General features: G+C 46.9%; 2 protein-coding genes across 2 annotated transcripts in view; both read right to left on the bottom strand.

Moving 5' to 3' along the window:
* The window catches only part of LOC102991858 (transmembrane protein 143), a 12,868-nt gene extending 11,391 nt beyond the window's left edge, over positions 1 to 1,477 (bottom strand). Inside the window, 1 exon segment of the mRNA XM_028478331.1 lies at positions 1,280 to 1,477. Coding sequence (XP_028334132.1) covers positions 1,280 to 1,477 — 198 coding nt within the window.
* The window catches only part of LOC114484129 (sulfotransferase 2B1-like), a 27,585-nt gene continuing 17,711 nt past the window's right edge, over positions 1,474 to 11,347 (bottom strand). Inside the window, exons 2-4 of the mRNA XM_028478330.1 lie at positions 8,806 to 8,945; positions 2,151 to 2,359; positions 1,474 to 1,488 (exon numbers count right to left, since the gene is read on the bottom strand). Coding sequence (XP_028334131.1) covers positions 1,474 to 1,488; positions 2,151 to 2,359; positions 8,806 to 8,945 — 364 coding nt within the window. The remainder of the gene's footprint in view (positions 1,489 to 2,150; positions 2,360 to 8,805; positions 8,946 to 11,347) is intronic.

Raw genomic sequence — 11,347 nt, 5'->3', positions numbered from 1 at the left:
GTAATAAGCTATAACCGTGAGTATAACAGCTTTGCTGAGTTCTGGAGTCCTTCTAGTGAATCACTGAGCCTGAAGGTGGTCTTGGGGACCCCTAGATTGCAATCTGATCTCTTCTCTGTCTATACTCACTTCATTCCCACCAGTCTCCTGGCTTTAATTTCTCTGTCTCTGTCTCTCTGTCTGTCTCTGTCTCTCTCCATATATATATATACACATCTCAATAGGTTGCAAATAGATGTGTCCAGCCCACATCTCTCCTGTCAAATCCAGATTTGTCTATCTCACTGCCCCCTGGCATCCTCCACCCGGGTGTCGATGGGTCACAGCAGAGCCATCTTCCCCCTAAACCTCTCCTCCCCAACCTCCCCATCTCAGTTCATGGCAGTCCCATCCTCCCAGTTGCTTAAACCAAACCCCCTGCAGTCACCCTTGACTCCTCTGTTTCTCTCACACCCACATCCAACCTGCCAGCCACTCTTCCTGGATCCATCTTCCAAATACACTCCAAACCCAGCCCTTTTCCTTCACCTCCCTGGGGCCACCACCCTGTTTGCCTCCATTGTCACCTCCTCCCTGGCACCTGGCTTCTGCCCTCACCCTGATGGTCTGTTCCCTGACTTGCAGCCAGAGGGCGCCCGTGAAAACCTAAGTTGGATCCTGTTTCTCCTTGGCTCTGAGCCCTCCCCTGGCTCCTGTCTCACTCAGCGACAAGCAAACTCCCCACCAAAGTCCACACAGCCCTGCACATTTTGGTCCCTTTTACCTCTCTGACCTCATCTCTCTTCCTCTCCCCCTTGCTCACTTAGATGCAACCACACAGTCCTCCTTGCTGGACTTCAGGCATGCCACATCGACCCCAGGGCCTTTGCACCTGTTCGTGACTCTGCCAGGAATGTTCTTCCCCCAGACCCCCCCCTTTGGCTTCCTTCCCTCACCTCCTAGGTCTTTACTCAAACCACGCCTTCTTACTGAGGCCTCCTTTGACCACCCTGTTTATAATTGCAACCCCTACCCCTAACTCTAACCCCCACCTTCCCCTCCTTCTCGATGTGAACTGATCACCTTGGATGTATTCAATCTTTTCCTTACTTACTCCATCTATTCTTTGTCTGTCCCCTTTAGAATGTGGGCTCATGAGGCAGGTGTTCCTTGTGTGTGTATTTGCTGCTGTTCTAGATCAGGGCCGGGCACACAGTAGGTCCTCAATAAATATGTGCTGAGTTCATCAGTTAGTTATACTTTGCCCCACCAACACACACTCCCCTCCATCCTCCCATACCTTGGCCTTGGAGTTGAAGAAGGCCTTGGTGAAGAGCTGGATGGGGAGGTGAGAACTCATGAGGCGAGGGCTGGGCTGGTCGGGGAGGCTGAAGGCGCCCATGACGACCTCACACCAGGGCGACCGCTTCCAAATGGGCACTGAGCGGATCCAGGAGGGGTCCCCGTCCTTTAGGATTAAGCTGAGGATCTCAATCATCCAGTTTGTGCCTGTTGGAAGAATTGGGCAAATTAATCAGAGGTGGGGAGGGGTGAAGGGGGGATCCAGTCAAATTCATAATGGCTGCATTTACTGCACAATTTGCTGCCTATGTTTATTGCATGGATTCCTCACAGCACAGAAGTTAGGATTGGTTATCTTTTTTAAAAATTGAAGTATAGTTGATTTACAATCTTGTGTTAGTTTCAGGTGTACAGCAAAGTGGACCTCAGGCACGCCACATCGACCCCAGGGCCTTTGCACCTGTTCGTGACTCTGCCAGGAATGTTCTCCCCCCAGATCCCCCCCCTTTGGCTTCCTTCCCTCACCTCCTAGGTCTTTACTCAAACCACGCCTTCTTACTGAGGCCTCCTTTGACCACCCTGTTTATAATTGCAACCCCTACCCCTAACTCTAACCCCCACCTTCCCCTCCTTCTCGATGTGAACTGATCACCTTGGATGTATTCAATCTTTTCCTTACTTACTCCATCTATTCTTTGTCTGTCCCCTTTAGAATGTGGGCTCATGAGGCAGGTGTTCCTTGTGTGTGTATTTGCTGCTGTTCTAGATCAGGGCCGGGCACACAGTAGGTCCTCAATAAATATGTGCTGAGTTCATCAGTTAGTTATACTTTGCCCCACCAACACACACTCCCCTCCATCCTCCCATACCTTGGCCTTGGAGTTGAAGAAGGCCTTGGTGAAGAGCTGGATGGGGAGGTGAGAACTCATGAGGCGAGGGCTGGGCTGGTCGGGGAGGCTGAAGGCGCCCATGACGACCTCACACCAGGGCGACCGCTTCCAAATGGGCACTGAGCGGATCCAGGAGGGGTCCCCGTCCTTTAGGATTAAGCTGAGGATCTCAATCATCCAGTTTGTGCCTGTTGGAAGAATTGGGCAAATTAATCAGAGGTGGGGAGGGGTGAAGGGGGGATCCAGTCAAATTCATAATGGCTGCATTTACTGCACAATTTGCTGCCTATGTTTATTGCATGGATTCCTCACAGCACAGAAGTTAGGATTGGTTATCTTTTTTAAAAATTGAAGTATAGTTGATTTACAATCTTGTGTTAGTTTCAGGTGTACAGCAAAGTGATTCAGTAGGTTATTACAAGATATTGAATATCGTTCCCTGTGCTATACAGGAGGTCCTTGTTGTTTATCTCTTTTATATACAGTAGTGTGTATCTGTTCATCCCAAACTCCTAATTTATCCCTCCCTTTTCCCACTTAGGGTTGGTTATCTTGATTTTCAGAGCAGGAAACTGAAGCTCAAAGAAACAAAGTTGCTAACGAAGGCGGCAAAGCTAGGAAGTGGCACGTGGCCAGGATCGGCTAGCTGTCCACCCAACCCCATTTCGTTTCTCTACCGGGAATATAACAGGACATTTTTCCGGCCTCCCCTGAAGCTACGTGTGGGACCGTGTGACTGAGTTCTGGCCAAGGAAGTGCAGTGGCAGCCATGTGCAGCCATTCCCAGACTTGGCCCATAAACACCGGCCACGGGACACCTCCTCCCCACCCCCCACCCCCACCCCCGGCCCCTGCTGGCTGAGTGCAGAGATGCCAGTGGAAACTGGGGCTCCTGGGGATGGCAGAGCCATAAGGTGGAAGGAGCCAGGATGCTGGAGACTGCATGGATTCCCGCCCCCCCCCAACTTCCCTCCATCTATCCTGCACTAGGTGGAATTTACAGGAATGGGAAATAAATTTCTTTTTTTTTTTGGCGGCGCCACGCAGCTTGTGGGATCTTAGTTCCCGGACCAGGGATTGAGCCCGGGCCCTCGGCAGTGAAAGCATGCAGTCCTAACCACTGGACTGCCAGGGAATTCCCAAGAAATAAATTGCTATTGGGTCCAGCTTCTGAGATTCTGAAGCACTCCATTAATACATAGAGGAAGCTGGAACTGAATTCAGGTGGCTAGACTTAAAATCTCAGCTCTTCTCACTGCCCTTTCATGGGAGTAAGCCCTTGATTTCTTGAAGGAGCCACAAACATCACATAGTAGGAAGGGATTTCATCCATGACCCAGTTCACAGGTCTGGATTCCAGGAGATTACAGGTAGGTCAGATGAGAAATAATAGTAATGTGAACAATCACCTGGCATTAGTATTATATTGTCCTGGGTTCTAACAACTACCCTGTGCCAGTTCCCAGTGTATTGCCTCTCAGCTCCAAATCCACTCTTGGTTGCCTGTTTGCTGCCATTGGAGCTGTGTAAACGGATCTCCTTTGCCACCTAGCGCAATGTGAAGCTTTGTCAGTAGAGGGCGCAGAGGAACCCTGCAGAAGGATGGGGTTTCTCTTCCTGGTTCTCCTGGGCTTCTCCCAGCCAGCTCTTGTGATGGATAGCGGCCAGCAGTGCAGTAGACCCCAGTGACACTTACTGCCCCTCACCCCGCCTCTCATCCCAAAGCAAATTTCCTTGGGTCCTGTCTGCTTCAGTCCTAGAGGGAGGGGCTTCTCTCCGTATTGGCTCTACCTGTTATTGTTTAGGGTTCTCTTTACCCCTTGGTGTTTTAATCGCCTGTTACCACTTAATAATTCTTTTTTTGTGGGTATGTGGCGAAAGATACCTAACATGAAATTTACCAATTTAACCATTTTTAAGAGTACGGTTCTGAGGCATTAAGTACATTCACATTGTTGTGCAAACATCTCTACCGTCTATCACCAAAGCTGTTTCAAACAAAGCCTGCTGTTTGGGGAACAGATTTCCACAACTTCTGTGGAGGGAAATTTGGCTATATTCATCAAAATTGCAAACGCACAGAGGCTCTGACCAAGCAATTCCGTATCTAGGAGTTTGTTCTACAGATAAACGCATATGTGTGCAAGTGACACTTGCACGAGATGTGGCATTGTGTGTAAAGTTTATATTGTGTATAAATGCAAAAGACTGGGGACTTCCCTGGTAATGCAGTGGTTAAGAATCCGCCTGCCAATGCAGGGGACATGAGTTCGAGCCCTGGTCCGGGAAGATCCCACATGCCGCGGAGCAACTAAGCCCTTGGCTCTACCTGTTATTGTTTAGGGTTCTCTTTACCCCTTGGTGTTTTAATCGCCTGTTACCACTTAATAATTCTTTTTTTGTGGGTATGTGGCGAAAGATACCTAACATGAAATTTACCAATTTAACCATTTTTAAGAGTACGGTTCTGAGGCATTAAGTACATTCACATTGTTGTGCAAACATCTCTACCGTCTATCACCAAAGCTGTTTCAAACAAAGCCTGCTGTTTGGGGAACAGATTTCCACAACTTCTGTGGAGGGAAATTTGGCTATATTCATCAAAATTGCAAACGCACAGAGGCTCTGACCAAGCAATTCCGTATCTAGGAGTTTGTTCTACAGATAAACGCATATGTGTGCAAGTGACACTTGCACGAGATGTGGCATTGTGTGTAAAGTTTATATTGTGTATAAATGCAAAAGACTGGGGACTTCCCTGGTAATGCAGTGGTTAAGAATCCGCCTGCCAATGCAGGGGACATGAGTTCGAGCCCTGGTCCGGGAAGATCCCACATGCCGCGGAGCAACTAAGCCCGCCACAACTACTGAAGCCACCACAATGAGAAGCACGTGCACTGCAGTGAAGAGTAGACGCTGCTCGCGGCAACTAGAGAAAAGCCCAGCCCACGCGCAGCAAGGAAGACCCCAACGCAGCTAAAAATAAATAAATAAATTTTAAAAAATAAATAAATGCAAAAGATTGGAAACCAGGAAAAGCTAATTAGTAAGGAACTAGTTAAACAAGAATTCTTGTACATCTAATGTTATGCAATACTATGGAACTGTAAGAAAAACCAGGAAGCTCTTTGTTTACAGTTCTAAGATGGGATGATATCAAAATACAAGGAAAAAGAAGGCACAACCATAAAACAAAACAAAACAAAACAAAAACATTAGGCAAAATGGCGTGTATCACGTGTTAACTTTTGTGGGAAAAAAGTAAAAAAAAAAATTATGTACATTTTTTCTTGTGCATGCAAATTCTGGAAAGATACACAGAGACTACTGGTGACTGTGGGAGAAGAGAGATCTTACAGTGTAAACCTCTTTGTACCTCTTGAATTTTGACCTATGAATGCATTACTTTCTAAGAGAGAAATTAAGATATTTTAAACTTTAAAAAATAGCTAGAATAACTGGACAACCATATGCAAACAAAGAACCTTGATCTATACCTCATACCACATATAAAAATTATCTGAAAATAGATCATAGACTTTAGTGTAAAAGCTAAAACTGTAAAGCTTCTAGAAGAAAACATAAAGGCTGTCTTTATGACTTTGGTTTAGGAAAAGATTTCATAGCTGTGACATCAAAAGTCTGATCCCTTAAAGAAAATATTGACAATTGGAGCCCATCAAAATTTAAACTTTTGGGCTTCCCTGGTGGCGCAGTGATTGAGAATCCGCCTGCCGATGCAGGGGACACGGGTTCGCGCCCCGGTCCGGGAAGATCCCACATGCCGCGGGGCGGCTGGGCCCGTGAGCCATGGCCGCTGCGCCTGCGCGTCCGGAGCCTGTGCTCCGCAACGGGAGAGGCCACAACGGTGAGAGGCCCGCGTACCGCAAAAAACAACAACAACAACAAAAAAAAAACAAAAAAACAAACAAAAAAACAAACAAAATTTAAACTTTTGCTCTGAGAAGACACTGAAAAGAAAATGAAAAGACAAGCCACAGACTCGGAGAAAATATTTGCAAAAGGCGTATCTGATAAAGGATGTGTACTCAGATTATATAAAGAACTCTCAAAACTCAATAATTAGAAAACAAACAACCCAGTTAAAAAGAGCAAAAAAAAAAGGAACAGACACATTACCAAGAAAGATCATGATGGCTAGTAAGCCCCTGAAAAGATACTCAACATCATCAGCCATTAGAGACATGCAAATTCGAACCGCAATGAGATACTAGCACACATCTGTTAGAATGACTTTTTTAAAAACTTGACAGTATCAAGTTCTGACAAGGAAGCAGAGCATCTGGAACCCACCTATGTTGCTGGAGAGAATGCAAGATGGTAAACCAGCCTGCCCAAAAGTGCAAGACGGTTTCCACTATGGAAACCAGTTTGGCAGTTTCTCATAAAGTTAAGCATACAGAATTCCCATAAACTCAGCAATCCCACTTCTAAGTATTTACCCAAGATAAATGGAAACGTATTTCCTTGCAGAGACTTGTACACAAAGCTGTATTCATACTCATCTCAAACTGGAAAAAAATCCAAGTGTCCCTCAACAGATGAATAGATAAACCCACCGTGGTCCATCCAGCTGATGGAATACTCCTCAGCAACAAAAAAATACAACTTGAATGGATCTAAAATGCATTATGCTGAGTGAAAGAAGTCAGTCTCAAAAGCTACATAGGGTACGATTCCATGTATATGACATTTTGGAAAAGGCAAGACTATTGGGGCAGCAAACAGATCCATGGTTGCCTGGGGCTGGGTTGAGGAAGGAGCTGACCACAAAAGGGTGTGAAGGGTTTTTCTGTTCTTTTTAGGTGGGTGATGGAACTGTTCTATATCTTTTTTTTTGGCCATGCCACACGGCTTGCAGGATCCTAGTTCCCCCACCGGGGATTGAACCCAGGCCTCCTGAAGTGGAAATGCCAAGTCCTCCCCACTGGACCACCAGGGAAGTCCCTGAACTTCTGTATATCTTGATTGTAGTGTATCTTGTATATGTCTCTCAAAACTCATAGAACTCCAGAGAAGTGAAAACACGTCCACAGACAGATTTGTATATCGATGTTCCTACAAGCATTATTCATGAGTCAAAGAGTGAAAACAACCCAACTGATTGTTTATCAACTGACAAATGAATAAGCAGAATATAGTATAACCATATCATGGAATATTATTCGGCCATAGAAAGGAATGAAGCACTGACAACAACTTGGATGAACCTCAGAAACATTACTCTAAGTGAAAGATACCAGACACAAAAGACCGTGTGTATCGTATCATCCCATTTATCTGAAACGTCCAGAACGGGCAAATCCATACAGAGAGAAAGCAGATACCTAAGGCTTAGGGATATGGATGTGGGGATTGGGAGGTGATGGCTAATGGGTACACAGATTCTTGTTAGGGGTGATGAAAATGTTCTAAAGTTGACTGTGGTGATGGTTGCACAACTTGGTGAATATACTACAGCCATAGATCTGTACACTTTCAAATGGGTGAATTGTATGGTATGTGAATTATTTTTTTTAATGTTACCAAAAAACAAAAAAACCCTCCTTGAACTCTATGCTGGAAAAGGTGCATATAATATTTTGAAATTTTTCAAAAATATTTTGAAAAAAATTAAGAAGGCAGCTCCAACATTTTAGAGAAGAACCCCCCGACCCCCTGCCACTGGGCCTCTCCTGTCACTCCCTCCACCGCAGTCCCACTGACCTTCTCTTGCTTCCTCAAACTCACCGAGCCACCTCAGGGCCTTTGCACATGCTGTCCCTCTGTCTAGGATACCCTTTTCCACTCAAACCACTCTGCAGATTCCAGCTCTCTGCATGAACATATTCTCCCCAGGAAGCCTGCCCTTATCCCACAGACTTTCTTATTACCTACACTTAATGCTCTCTTCACCTTTCCTTGGGGGGGGGGGTGGGGGGGGGAGGGGGACCCACCCTAACCCTAATTAGATAGTAATATAGGCGACTCCATGTTTAAATGAAGCCTGTATCTCCCAACAAATGTCTCCTTTGTTCAGAGCTGTGTCTATGCACGTGGTAGACAATCAGTAAGTAGCATTTCAGTAACCGAATGGAGAAAATTAAGATCTTTCTTTCCTTCCTTCCTTCCCTCCTTCCTTCCTTCCTGAAATATTGATTGAATAAGTTCCAGGCACTGTTTTAGGTTCAAAGAACACAGCCGCGATCAAGACAAACCGGAATATCTGCACTCACTGAGCCATGTTCTAGTGAGGAAACCAGAGACTAAATCAACAAATGAAAATGTGATACAGTGGCCGGCAGTGAAGAAAAATATGAGGGGCGTTAAGGGATAGAGGGGGACAGGATGGGGACGCTATTTTAGCCAGGGAGGTCCGGGAAGGCCTCCCAGTGGGTGTGAGAGCCAGCCTGGTGGAAGGGAGGGAGAGAGGCACACAGGGATCTGGGGGAAGGGTGCCCCCTGGCGGAGGGACCGGCCAGTGCAAAGGCCAAGCTCACCTCGGTTCTGAACGGACCTAGGCGTCCCCCGTCCGCCCCACCCCCTCCCGCTTTCCTCTTCCATTCTCCTTAGTGTACCCTTCTCATCGCCCACAACACTCTCCGTAGCAGCCCTGCGCCGGCCCAGCGGGTACCTGACTTGGGGTAGGTGATGATGAAGATGTCATCGTCCTGCACTTCCGAGTTCTCTGCGATGCTGATACTCTCAGGTGAGTAGAAGCCGACGGGGAAGAGGATGCCTTTATACCTGAAGTATTCGCCTGACAAATTCTGGCTGTAGGAGGGTGGGGGAGAGACACCGTAAGGACCGGGGAGGAGGCGAGGACAGAGGTCACCCCTGGGAGAGTGGGGAGCCAGGGGGCCTGCTTTTTTTTTTTTTTTTTTTTAGGTCGGCTGCAGGCGGGATCTTTATCCGACCAGGGATCGATCCCGTGTCCCCTGCAGTGGAAGCGCGGAGTCTTAACCACTGGACCGCTAGGCAAGTCCCACGGGGCCTGCATTTGCGTGTCCTTCGAGGTCCCAGGAGCCTGCACAGGGGTCCAGCTTTACAGCTGAGGCCTCCAGGACAGACGGCGGCAGAAGGTGGCGGAGGGATCTCGGGGCAGGTGACGGAGGGCGAGCAAGGAGATGGGCGAGGTGCACCCCGCTCGCTGGTGGAACTCTGGCAAGGAATTTTCTCTGCGCCCATTTCCTCATCTGCAAAGTGAGGATGATTTACTAACACCCCATAACAATCCTATGAGGTGACAATGATTATTAGCCCCATTTTCTGGATGAAGGAAGCAAGGCACAGAGAGGTTGAGTGACTTGCCCAAAGCCACACAGCTGGCGGGACAAGCAGCGCTCCACCTCTGCAAAGTGGGACTAAGCGCTTTCCACACGTTTACTCTTCACCCCAACCCTCCAGAAAGGCACCACCCCCATTTTACAAACATAGGCCAAAGAGTCAGGTGCACTGTCCATGCCTAAGCGGCCACAGTGCAGCAGGGCCACCTGCGAAAACCAGATGTGGAGTCCCTGGGAAGCTGGGGCAGTCTTAAGCTTCAAGCCCCTCACTCAAGCTGCTTTTCCCAATACCCTGCAATGTGTTCACCTAACCATACAAGGAAGTACAGTTCTCCAAAGTGAGATGTATTGAGAGCAATCCGTTTAATTCGATCACCCTTGCCTTTGCAGCCTCCCTCGAGATCTCCTGACCCTGGCGTGGGAGAGCGATAGGTGTTTTGGGGACCTGGCTAAGGTAAAGCTGAGTTGGGGATACATTTCACTGGACTTTCCTGGGATATTTACAAGGTTTGCGGTCATGTCTGTGTATAGTTTTGGGATGGCGAGCTGGCTGGGTGTAGGATTTGCTTCTGGGAGCGCTTGTTGGGCTCAAGTAATGACAGGAAGGCTGGGGACACGGAAGTCGGATCACGCTATCACATGCCCAGGGGCGCTTGGCACCAAAAGTGTGGGGTGGAGGAGGAGACTCAGGTTTGAAGCCAGAAGCTGGTGTGTTATTTTTCTGGCATGTTTGAAGTGTTTGCCAGCTTTCAGAATGGAACAAGTCACTGTAATTTCTTTTCTCGTCCTAAAGAAACATTCCTTCTTTCTAATGCTGCAGCGACACGTACTGATTCTTTCTTTTTTTTTAAAAAAAAATTATTTATTTATTTTTTTGGCCACGCCAGGTGGCTTGTGGGGTCCTAGTTCCCAGACCAGGGACTGAACACGGGTCCCCTGCAGTGGAAGCGCAGAGTCCTAACCACTGGACCGCCAAGGAATGCCCCTGATTCTTTTTTCTGAAGGAGAATCCCCTCAAAACAGTATAAGCTTCAGGCCCCATGAAACACGGATTTGCCCATTCTTAGCCGTTACTCGGCGCTAATTTCCATTTGTGGTCCTTTCTGGCACACTTAGGAAAATACATCGAACTGTGGGAAAAATTATGCGTGTAAGTGGGTTATACTGTCTGTGGATTTCATTTCAGGATAGTGAAGAGGATTTATAGATATTGTGAGGATTTATAGAGAGGGCTGGGGTCCGACCACACAGGTAAAACTCAGAAACAAAACGTTGAAAGGAGGATGAAGGACACAAGAGAGTCTAGATGATATGATTCGAATTAGGGGAAGTTCAAACACAGGGACAAATAACCTATGATGTTAGAAGGCAGGATGATGGTTATCCCTGGGAAGTGGGGGCAGATGGGGGCGGAGCTGGTTACAAGGCGTGCCCTCTGCAAAAGTCCTTGGACAATTGACTGAAGCTCTGTTCACAGCACTTGTGTTTTACTTTAATAAAACTTGCAATCACATATGGTCACCTTATCTTTGATAAAGGAGGCAAGAATATACAATGGAGAAAAGACAGCCTCTTCAATAAGTCGTGCTGGGAAAACTGGACAGGTAGCTACATGTAAAAGAATGAAATTAGAACACTCCCTAACACCATACACAAAAATAAACTCTAAATGGATTAGAGACCTAAATTAAGGCCAGACACTATCAAACTCTTAGAGGAAAACACAGGCAGAACACTCTATGACATAAATCACAGCAAGATCCTTTTTGACCCACCTCCTAGAGAAATGGAAATAAAAACAAAAATAAACAAATGGGACCTAATGAAACTTAAAAGCTTTTGCACAGCAAAAGATACCATAAACAAGACCAAAAGGCAACCCTCAGAATG

The sequence above is a fragment of the Physeter macrocephalus genome, chromosome 17 (genome assembly GCF_002837175.3).
Source record: "Physeter macrocephalus isolate SW-GA chromosome 17, ASM283717v5, whole genome shotgun sequence".
Classification (NCBI taxonomy): Eukaryota; Metazoa; Chordata; class Mammalia; order Artiodactyla; family Physeteridae; genus Physeter; species Physeter macrocephalus.
Note: the sequence above shows the minus strand (reverse complement) of the source record. Positions and strands in the feature narration are given on the sequence as shown.